The sequence below is a fragment of the Macrobrachium rosenbergii genome, chromosome 52 (genome assembly GCF_040412425.1).
Source record: "Macrobrachium rosenbergii isolate ZJJX-2024 chromosome 52, ASM4041242v1, whole genome shotgun sequence".
NCBI classification, from domain to species: domain Eukaryota; kingdom Metazoa; phylum Arthropoda; class Malacostraca; order Decapoda; family Palaemonidae; genus Macrobrachium; species Macrobrachium rosenbergii.
Genome location: NC_089792.1, coordinates 13,336,921 through 13,356,159, shown reverse-complemented (window position 1 = coordinate 13,356,159; position 19,239 = coordinate 13,336,921). Strand labels below are relative to the sequence as shown.

The following is a 19,239-nucleotide window of genomic DNA, read 5'->3' as shown; positions in this document are numbered from 1 at the left end:
CACTACCCTCTCAGAGTGGAAGAGAGTGACCTGAAGGTCCTGAGAGGTTTGTCATACTTATGTATGAAAGATCCAGCACTGCTGGCACTGTGGATGAGGCTAGACTTGATATGTTTGCCAGAAAACAAAGGGCATATGAGGCCATTCCACCAACCAGGGAGCTCTCCTCCAACACACCAAGCGTGCTGCGTACCAGGCTGGTTGTGTGTGGGGCAGGCCACCCAGTGTCAGCCACAGCCAGAGAACCCTGCTGAGTGGGGATGGCAAAAGTCTGGTGAAGCATGGCAAGTCCTCTGACAACCAACTCGCCCTTAGCCAAGAGTTGCCAACAGCTTACCAAATGTGGATGCAAAGCAGGCTGTCGGGAAAGGTGCAAGTGCTACAAGTTGGTCTTCCCTGCACAGCTCTGTGCACTTGCAAATGTGAAGTCTAGATAAATATTGCCCTCTTCAGTAGATAATCTAGCTTGAGCATCCAACGTGTCATGCTATGCCTACCTTCTTATCCTCGAATTTTTCAAAGGTGTAGGTTGAGAGACCTATACATAGATTGGTTGCGTTTAGTCCGTATTTCTCTTCTTTTCTTTTTATGGTTACAGTCTTAGACACAATGTTGTATGTGACCATACCATTACTATTTCAGTTGAAAATAGCATATTAGTTAAACTGTCTGATCACATGAATATACCATTAAATAAAAACAGTTGGTCTCTATGTTGCTAGCGCTGTGGATAAAAAAAACTTTTATGGCAACCATTTTGTACGCCATCTTGGTTACAATTCATTTAGTAAGGGTTTTCAATAAAATGTGTGGTATGGAACATTTTTATAACCTAAAAGTCGATGTTTAAAAAAAAACTGGCATATTCCATCCAATAGATGCTCCCAAACCAGTGATCTCAACATAGATGGCGGCCATTTTGAAAAATAGCCGCCATCTTGGATTTTTAGGTGGCCAGCGCCCTTTTCTAAGAGAGCGTAGTCTTAGGAATGTTTGTGCCAAATTTCATGCTTGTTTCACTATCTGAACGATTTTTACAGCAATCTGCTGCACTATTAGCTTTAACCTCGATAATCCAAGGTAGTGCGCATGCGCGGTCAATTTTAGTAAAATACATATCCCTGTCGCTGTTTCTTTAGTAGAACGTGGAGTTTTCCCAACAATGTCAACAAGACTTAAAGAAAAAATCAAAGCAATTGTTCATATCTAGACTCACTTGTAAAATGCGAATATTACAGTCCGAGTTTTATCATTTATTATAAATCTAAGTTTTAGGAACTCAAAAATAAAACCCTTTGCGTTCAACGGCGTAATTAAACATTCTGTGTTCAATTGACGATAATAACTCAGTTTTATAACAGGATTTCGTGCTGCTTTCACAGAAACACCAGGTTGATGAATGGTCTGTTTAACTGGATGGAAATTGAAAAACTGCCAATATTTAGTTAATAGCTTTCCGATGCTTGTTTGGTACATAGATCATTTAGTCGAAACCATTGTTCAGCTACAAAAAAAAAAAAAAAGGATTTTGTTTTATTTTCATAAGCTATATATGAATATGTTTGTTCTCTGAACTTTAAAAAAGGGATACATACGAATCATTGCATGTGCTGGGCTACATGACAGCATCTCATAGAACGATATGGAAAAATATATTCGAAAATATTGATTTCTAAGTATTGTAACCTTTTTAAAATAGTTACAACAGACGAAGAGGTTAGGGCTTAGACTCCATGCAAAAGTAGTTTATGTTCATCAGTAAAAGGCATATTGCTAGCTTATTATGTGATTGATTAAATGGGATGGGAAGGTATCTCTTCAGTATTTGTACCAATGTTAGTCAGTGTATGCCAATATATAGTTTCCCACGTAAAAATAGTTCTTCATTGGAGGGGTGGGTAGAGCTTTCGGCTAGCACGCTGTTGGCCCAGCGTTCGACTCTCCGAGTGGCCAATGAAAAATTAGAGGAATTTATTTCTGGTGATAGAAATTCATTTCTCGTCATAATGTGGTTCGGATTCCACAATAAGCTGTAGGTCCCAATGCTAGGTAACCAATTGGTTCTTTAGGTAACCAATTGGTTCTTAGCCACGTAAAATAAATCTAATCCTTCGGGCCAGCCCTAGGAGAGCTGTTAACCAGCTCAGTGGTCTGGTTAAACTAAGATATACTTTACTTTAACCGACGTAAAATGGACTTATTAAATACATCTTTAATCCTCAAAACCTCCATTATAAGTGCTTTGGATGAATTAGACAAATCTATTTTACCTCTCCTTGCATTAAATGCGCTGTGTTCGAATCGAATATTGTTCCAGCCTCAAGTCATACTCATTTTCACCTTGACCTTGGTTAAAGGATAGTCAAGTTCAAGGTGTCATCAAAGGTTACTCATGATTTGTTTAGTTTTCCATATTAGCTTTGCTTGGGTTTGATGATGTTTCTGCAACAAATCAAGACATTGTCACCTTGACCAAAGGTCATTCAGTGAAGTTCAGGGTCAAAGAGACAGGCGGAATAATGAATGTCTTCTCAGTCATAATTTCATTCATCATCATCATCGCCTCCGACGCCCTCGTGACGCAAAGGGCATCTGTGAAATTCCGCCACTCACGTCTTCCCTGTTCTTTATCTTCCACAAATCTCCACTCATCTCCAGCTTCCCTTGTCGAGAGTTCTCATCCAATTAGTTCAAGACTTCCCAGATTTTCTGGTGATATCTCAGACTTCCTTACGTCATTAACTCATCAAGATATGGAAAGTCTGTAAACGCCCTTATGAATCATATCTAACCATATCCTGCCATCTGACTAATAACATTCTCAAATCGAATATATTAGATAATGCTTCTCTGTTAAACCAAGATCCATTTCCGTATGATAATAGAGATCTACTAGACAGATGTACACAATAGTTCATGCATATGTAATAACATTAATTATGAATAATAATTTGATTCGCCAAAGATACTGCAGGTCATTTTTTCATTAATTATCCAGCCTACGTTACCTCTTTTACAAGCTACTAGTTGTTTAACCATTATGGCCATATTCCAGTATAACAAACTTCTAGTATCTTCTTGAAAAATCTTCTTCAACGTTACAGTGCCAATATAACTGAGCAATTCATCCTCATATCAGTATTTGTTAAAATATTCTTCTGTTCTAACGATAGCATTTTCATTTCCTCTTAAACGGGATACGGATATCACGTCCCGTTAGATTTCATTTCAAGGAAACGTGTATTGACCGAGTCAGTTCCTGCAAACTTCGGAATCTGAAATACCAACAGCCTTAACTGGAGCAGCCAGGTTGATTCAGGCTTTTACTACGGTGGAAGGTTCCTCTTTTTGGCGACAGGCAATGGACGAGTTTTTATTTACTTTGATGAAACGATATTGATTAAATAGTTCAAGCTTGATTAGTAATTATGCGCTAATCTTATACAGTATGCACTTATATTGATCTTATATGAACTATCGTGTTTATACAAGATTTAAAATTCTGATAATAACACACAGCCATGCGTACAGACATGTATACATTAACAATTCTCAGTGGCCACTGAAGCCAAATTAGACAAACACAGTAAAATCTTACAATAACTATTTTGAGGCAAATGAAATTCCTCATCCTTAGCTGCAGCCAGAAACTCCTCCCCTGCATGCATACGATTATGCATACCCACACAAGTATACACACAAAAAAATTTATATACACATATTACTTTTGGCACATTGCGTTTGTGAGTGTGTGTGTGTACGTGTTTATGTGCATACTGTGTGCATTCATTTGAGTTGCCAGGTCGGTTTTAGAAAAGAAGAGTATCGTCAATAACTCAGTCTGCCGATGCGTTAAAGGAGTAACTTCGACAATCATGTTTGCCTCTGATTTGATTGTTAAGGCTATACGTGCTGACAGATTAGTTAACAAGAAATCAGGGGATCTTGCTAAGGTAACAACCGCATTCCCATGCAATCCAATGAGCTTACGATCTTGTTAATGTTAGCACGTTTGCTTATTATGGTTCTTTGATAGTAATTATAGACATGCAGACGTGAAGAATGTCTAGTCCCGTTCCGTTCAAAGGATTTTTGATGAGTCTACATTATATATGTAAGGGAACACTTAATATTTTATGCAATGTCCAGTGTTTGAGAGAGAGAGAGAGAGAGAGAGAGAGACCTATCCTCAGTATATAAGTACATCACCCAATCTTGTCTCATGCTCATTGCTTTAAGAAATATTTCTCCTTTGAGACATAAGATGTGAGGCAACACTTGATGTTATATGCAAATTTTTTTTTTTTTTTTTTTTTTTTTTTTTTTGAGAGAGAGGGGTGGGGGGCGAGGTACGAGGCAGAGAGGGATGTTAAAAGAGAGAGAGAGAGAGAGGGTGTGGCGGTACAAGAAAGAGTGATGGTAAAAGAAAGAGAGAGAGAGAGAGAGAGAGAGAGAGAGAGAGAGAGAGAGAGAGAGAGAGAGAGAGGATGGATAGTGTTATCCACAATATTTAAGCACACCATCATCCACTCTTGTCTAGATGCCTCTACTTCAAGAAATATTTCTTTTCTGATGGTAAGAGAGAGAGAGAGAGAGAGAGAGAGAGAGAGAGAGAGAGAGACAGACAGACAGACAGACAGACAGACAGACAGACAGACAGAGAGGATAGTGTTAACCAAAATATTTAAGGACATCATCATCCACTCTTGTCTAGATGCCTCTACTTCAAGAAACATTTCTTTTCTGATGGTAAGAGAGAGAGAGAGAGAGAGAGAGAGAGTTAACCACAATATTTAAGCACATCATCATCCACTCTTGTCTAGATGCCTGTACTTCAAGGAGCATTTATCTGAAACTTGATTTTTTTTCTTGGTTAAAGTATTAAATTAATGGTTTACACGGTGAGCAATAAATATTCTCTATCCCTCTCTCTTTTTCTGCCTCTTTCATTGAATGATTCACATCACTGGAACTCTTCCAGAATCTCTCATTTTACTGGGATGGAAACCAGCAGGAAAAAATACCCAACGACAGAAAAGAACACCTGGGGCAATGTAACAGTAATATCACACATTACCACAGGTGAAAAATAATAGACGGGGTGTAGGTCCTGACCGGTTTCGACTTTATTTCCAAGCCATTGACGAAGGACTGATACACTGTATTTGAAGCTCGGTAGGGGGTTAGTGCCGTCAGTGAGGCTCAAGCGGTGCACTGTAGGCATTACTTACGGTTCTTTGCAGCGTGCCTTTGGCCCCTAGCTGCAACCTCTTTCGTTCCTTTTACTGTACCTCCTTTCATATTCTCTTTCTTCCATCTTACTTTCCACCCTCTCCTAACAATAAATTGATTCATAGTGCAACTACGAGGTTTTCCTCCTGTTACACCTTTCAAACCTTTTACTGTCAATTTCCATTTCAGCGCTGAATGACCTCATAGGTCCCAAGTCTTGGTCTTTGACCCAAATTCTATATTCAGTTCAATTTAATTCAATTCAATTCACAGTATTAGAGGTCACAAATATACGCACTATAGAGACAGTGTATGATCGTTAGTACACTCTCTGTAATATATACATTTGTGACTTCTAATACTACGTATCAGTCCTTCGTCAATGGTTTGGAAATAAAGTCGAAACCGGTCAGGACCTACACCCGGTCTCTTATTTTTCACCTGTGGTAATGTGTGATAAATGAATCACGTGCTAAAGTGATCATAATCACGTAATAGTCATATGTGATTTTTCAAGGGTATTTCTTTCAGAATTTACTCTGTTATCAGGACTTTTCTATAATAAATAAATCATGTCATAACTTTCAAGTTTACTATTTACTTTCTCACACTGGGAGCATTCGTTGTTTCCCCCAGGTGTGAAAAACCACTTATGGATGACAATAATAATAAATAATAATAATAATAATAATAATAATAATAATAATAATAATAATAATAATAATAATAATAATAATAATAATCCATTAAAATCTCATAGTAGCATGAGTCACTAGAATGGTGAAGAAATCCACAAAGGTGTAAATGTAAATGTTATTAATTGATATTTACATTTACACCGTTGTGGATTTCTTCACTAATAATAATAATAATAATAATAATAATAATAATAATATAATATTATTATTATTATTATTATTATTATTATTATTATTATTATTATTATTATTATTATTATTATTATTTATTATTATATTAGTGAAGAAATCACAATGGTATAAATGTAAATATATGGTTTTAATTTATATTTACATTTACACCACTGGATTTCTTCACTAATAATAATAATAATAATAATAATAATAATAATAATAATAATAATAATAATAATAATAATAATAATAAAAACAACGAGCAAAAGAAGAAAAAAACAGAATAAGAGAAACTGGAAAATAATTTATCACATAGATTTATAATAAAAAAAAAATCGTGCACGAAGACTAGTTTTCAACCACTTTTTACGCCATGAACCGCTGCTGTTAAATTGCCTGCGTTCAGGAATCTACCTCATCTTTACCGGGGATACACCAACTTCGGAAAAAGAAAAAAATCGTACTTAATCTTCAGTTTTGAGAACCTTCGACAAAAAAAAAAATTAGGTCTAAAATGCTTATTTTCCTCCGTTCTTATTACACATTCCTTTGTTTCTGAATTTGATGACAGCTTTTCAATCTGTATTTTAACAGGTCTTTGGTCTTTTTTTTTCGTAAATATTTTTTTTGTTGTGTAATAAATTGGGACTTCTAATAGTTTTTTCTTCAAAGAATACAAGAGGAAGAAGTTTTTTTTTCCCTCGACTGGTTTTGACGTTCATTTTCCCATATTTTTTTATGATTATTTTTTTTTGCGTGCTATAATGTAGTCATTACTGTGACGATGCGTCGATATTTTTGCACGTTCTTTGATCCTCTCCAATTATTTACACGAACGTCCTGTAAAATACAACGGATTAATCGTTTCAATAATTTTTTTTCTGCTGGTTGAGAGCTCACTCAAACCAAGTACATACCATTTGCAGGTTCGTCGTTCAGATTGTAATTTGTTTGACATGATATTCGCATCTGCTTATTTCTATTTTCTCTCTCTCTCTCTCTCTCTCTCTCTCTCTCTCTCGCTTCTCAAGCTCAGGTGGGGATGTATAACATACCGTTCAGAAAAAACAAGAAATGCGCCGAAGTTTCTTCAGCGCAATCGAGTTTTGTGTACAGCCGCTACAGTGTAATCAAGGCCAGAAAATAGATCTACCTTTCGGTGGTCCGGTATAATGCTGTATGAGGCGCAATGAAACTTTAACCACGGTCCGGTAGTGGTATCCTATATCGTTGACAACGATTATGGCTAACTTTAACCTTTAAAATGAAATTAAAACTACTGAGGCTAGACGGCTGTAAATGTTTGATGATTGGAGGGTGGATGATTAGCACACCAATTTGCAGCCCTCTAGCCTCAGTAGTTTTTAAGATCTGAGGCCGGACAGAAAAAGTGCGGACAGAAAAAAGTGTGGACGGGCAGACAAAGCCAGCAAAATAGTTTTCTTTATCAGAAAACAAACTAGTGCATAAGATTCAGTAACCAGATAATGCTGAAGAAAAGGGTAATTTGAATGCTCTGAGTACAGTGATACTGCCTTATTGCAGAACGCAGTTCTGAGGGAAGTTCCATCTTGCTGTGAAATTACAACATTAACATATTGTGTCACTTCGAGTGGGAGGAGAAGGATGCATTCAGAAAAAAGTTTTGTCACAAAAAAGATCGATTTTTTTTAACAGGACAAGATGTCTTGCCTTGTCTTAAAGAGGAAATTGCAACCTTATTTTTTATGATTAATTTTTTTACCTTTTACTGTGTGACCTTGTATTTTTTATTGGGACCGCAACTTAACTTACACGAATGTTCTCCGATCATTTAAATAACTTTATTGATGATTCAGTTGTCTACAGCAAATCGAAAACCTAATTTTTCTCTTTGTTTCTTGGGAATCCACGTCAGCCTTTATGTGACTTTCATCAAAGGTCGAACATAACAGTAAAGCTCTTAAATTCACTTGCGTACTTAGATCTACCCAGTTACACCTAAGATAGCTTTGAGAAGGGGTATGAGACCGGATTTATTCAAATTGAATGTGCTGTAATGTTGCCTTGGACTCAGTTAATCATGAGGCTATTAGATTGCCATTGGAAGGTGTATGTTTTAACCATCTTCCTTACAGTAACTCGGTTTCGGCAGAAAATTTACAATGTTTCTCAGAGAGCTAGTGGGCATATCTCATTCGGCTGATATGCCACGTTATCACTGTGACCCTTGTAAGATGTGTCACTTCTTTTATCGTAAATTTCTGGAATAGTCTGCACCTGACAATATAACCAATGCTACTCTGCCCTAAAATAGAAAAGTCAAGAATACCTTAGTTTTACCAGACCACTGAGCTGATTAACAGCTCTCCTAGGGCTGGCCCGAAGGATTAGACTTATTTAACGTGGCTAAGAAAAAATACAAAACTGAGAAAAATGGTAGATACTGCAGTTTTCCCTTGCCTTACTACTGGTTTTGCAGATACTGCATATGGGACCCCCTAAATAAAGCATTGAAGAATCATTCTGAAACTGCAGTAACTTGTGCATTGGTGTTTCACGAGCCCAATAGGTGGCATATCTGAATTTCGCAGATACTGAAGTTTTCCATTTTAGGGCAGTACTGCTCTCAGTGTAAAAGCGGTCTTAGTAATGCTTTCAAGTTTCTCTGACTTTTGTATTTCTGTTTATGTTTGAATATCATAATTGTACAAGTTTGTTGATTTGCATTTATTTATTTTGTGCCCTCTCGGCGTTCTTCTTGTTTCACCTAAGTGTTTCCTGTATGGAATCATGATTGGTCGTTAATGGCCTTGACAGTTTATCCCGCTCGGGCGTTTGCTGTTGCTGAATAATAATGGAATATATATGCATATATATATGTACATATATATATATATGTATATATATACATACACACACATATATATATATACATACATTATACATACATATATATATATATATATATATATATATATATATATATATATATATATATATATATATATATATATATATATATATATATATATATATAATGCTTAAAAAAATCACAGTATATGCACGTGACTTCATTATATAAAGCGAATACCACAGGAGAATGACGGGCAGAAGTTTAGTACCAAGCGTTTTCAATTTAATGTTTTATTCACGTTTGTGCCCCGAAGATGCGTGAATAAACACGTGAAAGCGCTTGGCAATGAATTGTGCCTGGCATTTTCCTGTGGTATTCGCTTATATATAAATATACAATATATGTATATATATATATATATATATATATATATATATATATATATATATATATATATATATACTGTATATATATATAATGGCCCAAGAAATTAGAGTAGTAAAGTAGGAAATTTTATCCAATACTAGACCTTTACGCTAATAGCTCAAACTAAGAATTACGTTAGAAATAAAAAAAGAAAAAGTAAATACAATTAACCAATTAAACTAAACAATTCGCCTCTCAAGGTAACATGTTTGCAACTGGATGTTTCTCTTCTTCTTTTCGTTGCTCATTTTTTAAACATCTTGACAGCGTTAAAACTGAATAACGATCTATTTAAAGCATGATTATCCTTACGCAAGTTATTAACGGAAAGGTTTTGATGTATTTTGCTTCTCTAATAAACCATAAGGAAAAAGGAGACTAATATTTTTTCCCTCTGCAGGATCAAGACTTCCTGGAGGAGAGAGTAGGAGAAATGGTCGCCAGGGCCCGCCAGGTGGGTCTGGCTTGTAGGGGCGTTCCTTTGGACCTTGAGTTCCACGGAGCCCTCAGCCATTTCCTCTGGGACCAGAAGCATAACCCGGGCATTGTCTGGTGCCCCAATTATAAGGTATGTATCGGAAATTTAATTTATGGTGGGGCGTCACGTCAGTGCTACCTGAATCCCTGTGTATGTGCGGGTGTGTGTGTGTGAAGAAGAAGAAACGAGAGAGAGAGAGAGAGAGAGAGAGAGAGAGAGAGAGAGAGAATCAGTTACTCTACTGTAAACGAACGAATCAACAGGATTATGGTTTTATGGAAGGATATTAAATTTCTTAGAGAGAGAGAGAGAGAGAGAGAGAGAGAGAGAGAGAGAGAGAGAGAGAGAGAATCAGTTACTCTATGTTAATATCAACAGGATTCATGGTTTTATGGAAGGATATTAAATTTCATAGAGAGAGAGAGAGAGAGAGAGAGAGAGAGAGAGAGAGAGAGAGAGAGAGAGAGAGAACTAGTTACTTATTTAAACGAACGAATCAACAGGATTATGGTTTATGGAAGGATATTAAATTTCATAGAGAGAGAGAGAGAGAGAGAGAGAGAGAGAGAGAGAGAGAGAGAGAGAGAGAGAGAGAACCAGTTACTATACCGTAAAACGAACGAATCAACAGGATTATGGTTTTATGGAAGGATATTAAATTTCATAGAGAGAGAGAGAGAGAGAGAGAGAGAGAGAGAGAGAGAGAGAGAACCAGTTACTATACTGTAAACGAACGAATCAACAGGATTATGGTTTTATGGAAGGATATTAAATTTCATAGAGAGAGAGAGAGAGAGAGAGAGAGAGAGAGAGAGAGAGAGAGAACCAGTTACTATACCGTAAACGAACGAATCAACAGGATTATGGTTTTATGGAAGGATATTAAATTTCATAGAGAGAGAGAGAGAGAGAGAGAGAGAGAGAGAGAGAGAGAGAGAGAGAGAGAGAGAGAGAGAGAACCAGTTACTATTTTGTAAACGTGAATCAACAGGATTATGGTTTTATGGAAGGATATTAAATTTCATAGAGAGAGAGAGAGAGAGAGAGAGAGAGAGAGAGAGAGAGAGAGAGAGAGAGAGAGAGAGAGTGAACCAGTTACTATACTGTAAACGAACGAATCAACAGGATTATGGTTTTATGGAAGGATATTAAATTTCATAGAGAGAGAGAGAGAGAGAGAGAGAGAGAGAGAGAGAGAGAGAGAGAGAGAGAGAGAGAGAATCAGTTACTCTACTTAAAAACGAACGAATCAACAGGATTACGGTTTATGGAAGGATATTAAATTTCATAGAGAGAGAGAGAGAGAGAGAGAGAGAGAGAGAGAGAGAGAGAGAGAGAGAGAGAGAGATCCCTTTTAGTTACTCTACCGTAAACGAACGAATCAACGGGGATTACGGTTTTATGGAAGGATATTAAATTTCATCAGAGAGAGAGAGAGAGAGAGAGAGAGAGAGAGAGAGAGAGAGAGAGAGAGAAGAGAGAGAGAGAACCAGTTACTATTTGTAAAACGAACGAATCAACAGGATTATGGTTTTATGGAAGGATATTAAATCAGCAGAGAGAGAGAGAGAGAGAGAGAGAGAGAGAGAGAGAAGAGAGAGAGAGAGAGAGAGAACCAGTTACTTACGGTTAAACGAACGAATCAACAGGATTACGGTTTTATGGAAGGATATTAAATTCGAAGAGAGAGAGAGAGAGAGAGAGAGAGAGAGAGAGAGAGAGAGAGAGAGAATTCTGTTTACTATACCTATAAACTAAACGAATCAACAGGATTATGGTTTTATGGAAGGATATTAAATTTCATGAGAGAGAGAGAGAGAGAGAGAGAGAGAGAGAGAGAGAGAGAGAGAGAGAGAACCAGTTACTATTATAAACGAACGAATCAACAGGATTATGGTTTTATGGAAGGATATTAAATTTCATAGAGAGAGAGAGAGAGAGAGAGAGAGAGAGAGAGAGAGAGAGAGAGAGAGAGAACCAGTTACTATACCGTAAACGAACGAATCAACAGGATTATGGTTTTATGGAAACATATTAAGTTTCCTTTAGGATAAAACGGAGGAAATTGCCACTTATATTTTTGTTTGAAGTAATATTTTATTTGTTACAACTTCCTTCTGGCTTTTGATATGTTTATATCTTTGTGATTCTTAACAGGCCCCGAAATGATAAAAACTTGATTTAAAGAGCTTTTATTTTTAATTGTGTCTGTAGACTGTTATCATACCAATCATATGTGCCCAAAGAATTACAGGAAAGCATACTGAATAGACTAGCCAATTTTCTCTAGCGTTTTATGCAGCATTTTGATCTCGACTCACCAACTAAGAGAGAGAGAGAGAGAGAGAGAGAGAGAGAGAGAGAGAGAGAGAGAGAGAGAGAGAGAGAGTTACTCTACTGTAAACAAACGAATCAATAGCATTATGGTTTTATGGAACGATTTTAAATTTCACTTAGGATAGAACAAAGGGAATTGCCACTTATTTTTTATTTGTTAAAATTGCCTTTCGGTATTTGATATATTTGTATCGTTGTGATTCTTAACAGGCGTCGAGATAATAAAAACCTTAGTTTAAAGAGTGATTTTTGTCAAGTGTGTCTGTACAGTAGACCTTAATCATTTTATGATAATAATATGCGCTCAAAGAATTACAGACAATTATCCTGAATAAACTAATCGGTTTTCTTATGTGTTGTAGAGCAATTTGATCTTGACTCATCAGCTAAAACAAGGTTACAGCGGAAACCCCTTCGTCCTATTTCGTTAAGTCAAGGTACGCTAGAAATTCTGGCACGGTTACGTGAATGGGCCTTTAATATCTGATAAAATTATCGTGCAAAATGCCCGGATATGATGCAATGGTCATCAGATAGCATAATAATGGATCATAAACGAGGCGGAACATAGGAATTCCAGAATGGGGAGAGTAGTTCATAAGTTCGTTTTTTTTTTTTTCGTGAGACAGAGTTTCTCTCTCTTTCGTACAAAGTTAACTATTAGTGGCTCTTGCTCTTTGCGGCTGTATATTATACGCACAATAAGGAATGAACAAGGAATAAGGAATAAAAAAGGAATCACACAAAACAGCAGCACATAATTCCTTGTTGCTCTACTGACGCTAAACGAACAATTTCATTATAATGAGTTACCATGTTATTTTTAATTCTTTATTCCGTGTTCAGGCTTAGATTTTATAAAGGAGAATTGATTGAACAATCCCCTCATACATTCCAGTGTAACTTCTTACGGACGAAACAAAACGTATCACGTTCTTGAATAGACAGACAGACGGACAGATACACACACGCAAACATAATGCTCTTAAAAACACTGATTTCAATACTGATTTTATTTGCTTAATTGTCTGGGCCCGAATAACATTGCACATATGCTGAAATAATGTGGGTTTTCTTTACAAAGTATATATACACTAAATTAAAATCCATATGGCAACTCAAAAATGGTAGGCTAAAAATAATATTCTATTTCCATAATAAAAGAGAGAGAGAGAGAGAGAGAGAGAGAGAGAGCCTCATTTTTAATGTAATCAGGTTATTACATATACCTGTAGTCAGGCAAACCTGTTTAGCGAGTTTGCAGTGACCCCTCTCTCTCAATTCCTCTCTCTTCTCATTTCAGTCTCTCTCTCTCTCTCTCAATTAGGCAAAGAATGCAAAGTGATTAAGGAAAGACTCTTCAGAACAAATCCCATGAATGCAGTTAGCAAAGGGAAGACTTTGCAAAATACGTATATTTTTACGTATATTGATATTAACCTAAAACTTGAATTACTGGTTAAATAACCTTAGTCGTTCAAGAGCTGCGTGTGTCTGTTACCTATTAGGCTTTAATAAGCCAGATAAAACTTTCGTCTTAGCTGGGAAAATGTCGTCGATCCTATCTTAAATGGCGGAAAAATTTTTTGGCTGAAAGATAGATAGGCAAATATTTTTTTTTTTACTTCCATGCATCAGTTACTTATATTGTGTTAGGCATGTCACGTTTATTACCTGTCCTTGAATAATGATTAATTTTCTGAATTTTTTAAAGTACATTTATGCAATAGATAATTTTTTTTTTAATGAAAGGTATCTTGTGCCATGTTAAAGCTGCGAAATATACATTCAGCTATTATGTTTCCTGTACGCTTCTTATACGGAAAACAGGTGTCACGCGTTCTTGAATAGATCCGTGAATGACCAAAGAGTGGTGTAATATGTAATATTGACGAGCGTTTATTCCTACTACGTGTAGTTTTGTTTTGCACTGTCTTTCGATAAAATATAAAGAAACAATAATGTGCGACACTCACGACGCGTATTTTGGCATATTTTTCTGAGCGCGAATTTTTGCTAATTTTCTAAAGAAGCCTCATTTTTAAATATCTTGAGTTTTTTTTATTTATTTGCGATTTGCACTCGAGTATTGAGCCGTAATTTCCACTATTTTCGTTTCAGTGATATAAGGTTGCTCTTAGTTAGGCTATTTGAACTCAAAGTTTCTTCACAAAGCTGAATCGTAGCAGCTCAATTACTTACTTTAGTCAAAGAAAAAGTTTCATATCGCCAATACGTGATCGAAGACAGAGGAACCTTGATGCCCAGTACAAAAAAAAAAAAAAAGTGACTAGGCTGAGAGGGCATCCAGCTACTTAACAAGCTGTCCTAGGAAGCACCAACAATTATACCGTAGCTCATTCTGAGCGAGATTTAATGTCTGTGTGACTGAAATAGGCTCTCATGTTTTCTTAAACGACTCGGTCAAATTGAAATGTCGCAACAGGAGCTCTGGGAAGGATGATGATTCTTCTTCTCAATTTGTTTACTTATCTATTCATTTGTTCATTTGTTTATTTTTACTTATTTATCCGGAATTGGGATTCTCACAGAGTTGGGCTGACTTGTCCCCGAACCTCTTCTAGTGGATAGGTTCCTGGAAAGATAGAAACGTACCTTATATTATTATATAATATCAATCAGCCCCAAGACAGGGGAAAAAGGTCAGGCATTCAATATATGTGTAATTAAATTATATATCATGGTGTAAATTTACAGTAAATATCAAACTGAGGTAGAAGAAATGTAGTTTTATGAGTACATATACCCAAGTTTTACTCTTTTAATTACGGGTTGAAAGTAGACAAGCATGAACTTAAATCCGTGAAAACCCGGTGTGGTTATTAAATAAGTATTCATTGTTAACAGTAATTGTTCTAATCAAACATCAGTTCCTCCAGAAGTTTACGCGTCTATTCCTGCTTAGAGAGATCATATTCTTATATCACGGCTGGGTGTATGAGGCATTGGACTTGAGTTTATCAGTCTGAAAAATCTTACCTTTCGTACGGTCCGTAAGGAAAGGAAGTGGGAAAGGGTTTTGGGGGGGGGGAGGCCGTGGGGAGAGACTGCAACGTCATCCCTTGCGTGCCAACGAAAGATAACCTCTCCGGTAGTCAACCACTGAAAAGAGAAACATTCGCTTGCCAAAAATTAATTGTATAAAAAAGTTAATTAATAACGGTGCCGTCATTGTTCTGGAATGACATAACAAAATCATTTCCTGTTCCACACATGCGGTTCCGATTGTCCAAACGAGTTGCGTACGTATCATGCCTTTGTCCCACTGTTTCGATGACTACGTTGCTGTTATTCCCTCGGTCACGTCTTTCAAGTCAAGCCTCGTTTCTCCAGGCGAGAGTCGACCTCCTACATCAGTATGCAGATCCCTTTGGCTCGAAAATAGTACCCGCTCCTCCCTGCTCTTCCACGCATATCGACCTTCTTATTTTTTCTCCCAGGTTAAGAGAGGTTTGCTCTTCGCACTGACATAAGTCTAGCAACAACATACATTCGGCTTTTTTTCTTTAGTGTTCTGTAAAAGAAAACTATTGTGCCGGCTTTGTCTGTCCGTCCCCACTTTTTTCTGTCCGCACTGGTTCTGTCCGCACTGTTTCTGTCCGCCCTCAGATCTTAAAAACTACTGAGGCTAGAGGGCTGCAAATTGGTATGTTGATTATCCACCCTCCAATCATCAAACTTACCAAATTGCAGCCCTCTAGCCTCAGTAGTTTTAATTTTTTAAAGTTTAAAGTTAGCCATAATCGTGCTTCTGGCAACGATATAGGGTAGGTCACCACAGGGGCGTGGTTAAAGTTTCATGGGCTGCGGTTCGTACAGCATTATACCGAACCCACCGAAAGACAGGTCTATTTTCGGTGGCTTTGATTATACGCCCTAGCGGCTGTACAGAAAACTCGATTGCGCCAAAGAAACTTCCGCGCATTTTTTTACTTGTTATTTATTATTTCACTGAGGCCAAGGTAGTTAACGCAGTTTTGGTAGTACATTAAAAGGTAGAGAACTAAGACACTATTGTTAAATCTTTTTACACAGACCTTATATATAAATATATATATACATATATATATTATATATATAATATATATATGCACATAATACATACGTACATACATACATATAAATACAGGCCTGTTGAACTGTATTAACTTATTGGATACAGGAAACTGCACAGATTTTGATGGTATTGCCTAATGTACTTGATTCAAGGTATTCTCAACTAGGTGTTTCCATACTCAGAAGGGTTGATGGGTGTAAATGCATTCACGCCCGCTGAGAGAGAGAGAGAGAGAGAGAGAGAGAGAGAGAGAGAGAGAGAGAATGATGCTATGAGGGGGTGGACACTAGTCCTTGCAATTTCATCCGGTCAAAGATTTTAATTTACAACATTCCACATTCAGTGTCACACTGATAAAGGTCACGGGTGGCTGAACATGTAGCCCAAACATACTTCGTGGGAAAAAGTTGACATTCCTTGGCACAGGAAAGTCACTGACGATCCGCTTAGTTTCAAAACATCGATTGTTATAGCTTAAACGTGACCCATTTCAAAGTCTTGAAAATCATTTGTCTTATGAAGTCCCTTGTATATAGAGTTTTATAGGTTCTGGTGAAAGAATATTAAATTTTCATCGGTTCTCGTGAAAGAATGTTAAATTTTCCTCGGTTCTCGTGAAAGAAGGTTAAATTTTCATCGGTTCTCGTGAAGAAGTTAAATTTTCATCGGTTCTCGTGAAAGAAGGTTAAATTTTCATCGGTTCTCGTGAAAGAATGTTAAATTTTCATCGGTTCTGGTGAAAGAATTTTAAATTTTCATCGGTTCTGGTGAAAGAATTTTAAATTTTCATCGGTTCTCGTGAAAGAATGTTATATTTTCATCGGTTCTCGTGAAAGAATGTTAAATTTTCATCGGTTCTGGTGAAAGAAGGTTAAATTTTCATCGGCACTGGTGAAAGAATATTAAATTTTAATCGGTTCTCGCGAAAGAATTTAAAATTTTCATCGGTTTTCTTGAAAGAATATTAAATTTTCATCGGTTCTGGTGAAAGAATATTAAATTTTCATCTGTTCTCGTGAAACTGTTAAATTTTCACCTATTTTCTTGAAAGAATGTTGCATTTTTACCGGTTCTCGTAAAAGAATGTTGAATTTCCAACGTTTCCTATGAAAGAATGTAAATTTTCAGTGGTTCTCGTGAATGAATGTTAAATTTTCAGCGGTTCTCGTGAATGAATGTTAAATTTTCAGTGTTGAACATTCTGGTGAATGAATGTTATTCACAGGTTCTCGTAAAAAATGTTGAATTTTCAGCGGTTCTCACGAGGGTGTTGAACATTCACTGGCTCTCACGAACGTGAAAGAATGTTAAATATTCACAGGTTCTCGTAAAAAATGTTGAATTTTCACAGGTTCTCCTGAAAATGTTGTATTTTTACTGGTTCTCATGAATTTGAATTTTCGCCGGTTTTTATTAATGTTGAATTTTAAGCGGTTCTCATGAAATAATGTTTCATTTTTAGCGATTCTCGTGAAAGAATGTTAAATTTACATAGGTTCTGTGAAAATGTTACATTTTCTGCGGTTCTCATGAAAGAATGTTGAATTTTCAACGGTTGTCATGAAAGAATGTTGAATGTCTAATAGCTGCAGTGGGAATAATTCTTCTGAATCTAAGAATGAACCTATTTAAACTATCAAAACATACAAATAATTTGTTTGTTAAAATAAACAAGTAAAAAATGCACCGAAGTTTCCTCGGCGCGTCGAGTTTTCTGTGCAGCGTATAGTGCTGTATGAAACTCTCAGTCACGCCCATGATTCTCAGCCGCTCCCATGAAACTTTCAGCCGCAGGCCGGTGGTGGCCTGTGTTGTTGTCACCTATGGTGCCAGACGCACAGTCATCGCTAACTTTAACTTAAATAAATAAAAAAAAAAAAAAACTACTGAGGCTAGAGGACTGCAATTTGGTATGTTTGATGATTGGAGGGTGGATGATTAACATAACAATTTGCAGCCCTCGAGCCTCCGTAGTTTTTAAGATCTGAGGGCGGACAGAAAGAGTGCGAATGGACAGACAAATAGCCATCTCAGTAGTTTTCTTTTACAGAAAACTAAAAAAAAAAAAAAAAAAAAACTAATTGTAAACATTCGATCACTGTAAACCCAATGATCGCCAGTCCTATTCCTTTTTTTTTTTTTTTTGCCTGACATACCTTCCTACATTCAATTTTACAACTAACGGTTATTTAAAAGTCACGCCTTGTTGGCTCGGCCAAACTAATTTCTTTTTACCTCGGAGATAAATCTCTGTATTGGTATGATAATACTCTCTCATACGAGGTCAAAGGTGGGTCATAAACGCTCTTATATCAACTAAAAGATTTTCGGATACGCCTTACAATATCTCGCCCATTCCAACTTACGATCGATAACCGTCTCTTGCGTTGCGATACTGTCGACCGCTGTATCGTAGATGCGTGCCGTGTCGAGCACTTTCAGAAAACCGATGAACTGTTTCTCAATAATTATTGCCAGCCCTTTTAAGCTGGAGTTGGTATCTTATCGAATGATGGCGTGCGTGTTGTGATTTTGAGTTTAATTATGAATGATGGCATGTGTGTTGTTTTTCTTAGTTATTATTATTATTATTATTATTATTATTATTATTATTATTATTATTATTATTATTTCAGTAAATGAAACCTATTCACATGGAACAAGCACACAGGGGCCATTGACTTGAAATTCAAGCTTCCAAAGAATGTTGGTTTCAACCTCACACGGCAGGCCCCACACTGCAGCAGTAACTGATTATGATGTACAGCCAGTGATTTTTCATGGCCCTGGGGAAGACGCGAACCCGCGACATTTGAGCGGCATGCCACGACACTAACCACTATTCCAGCGGACCAGCTAATCTTAAGAAAATTATGATTTCTGAAGATTAATCGTGATGACCTCATAGCATTATAAGAAACAACACAATCTTTCTAAGATGCGAAAAATGTCAGTGATTATAGCTGTATTCTCATTTTTA

At 36.6% G+C, this 19,239-nt stretch overlaps 1 protein-coding gene across 1 annotated transcript in view; it reads left to right on the top strand.

Annotated features, from left to right (window-relative positions):
- The window catches only part of LOC136833698 (uncharacterized), a 113,550-nt gene that overhangs the window by 10,944 nt on the left and 83,367 nt on the right, over positions 1-19,239 (top strand). Inside the window, exon 2 of the mRNA XM_067095890.1 lies at positions 9,767-9,934. Coding sequence (XP_066951991.1) covers positions 9,767-9,934 — 168 coding nt within the window. The remainder of the gene's footprint in view (positions 1-9,766; positions 9,935-19,239) is intronic.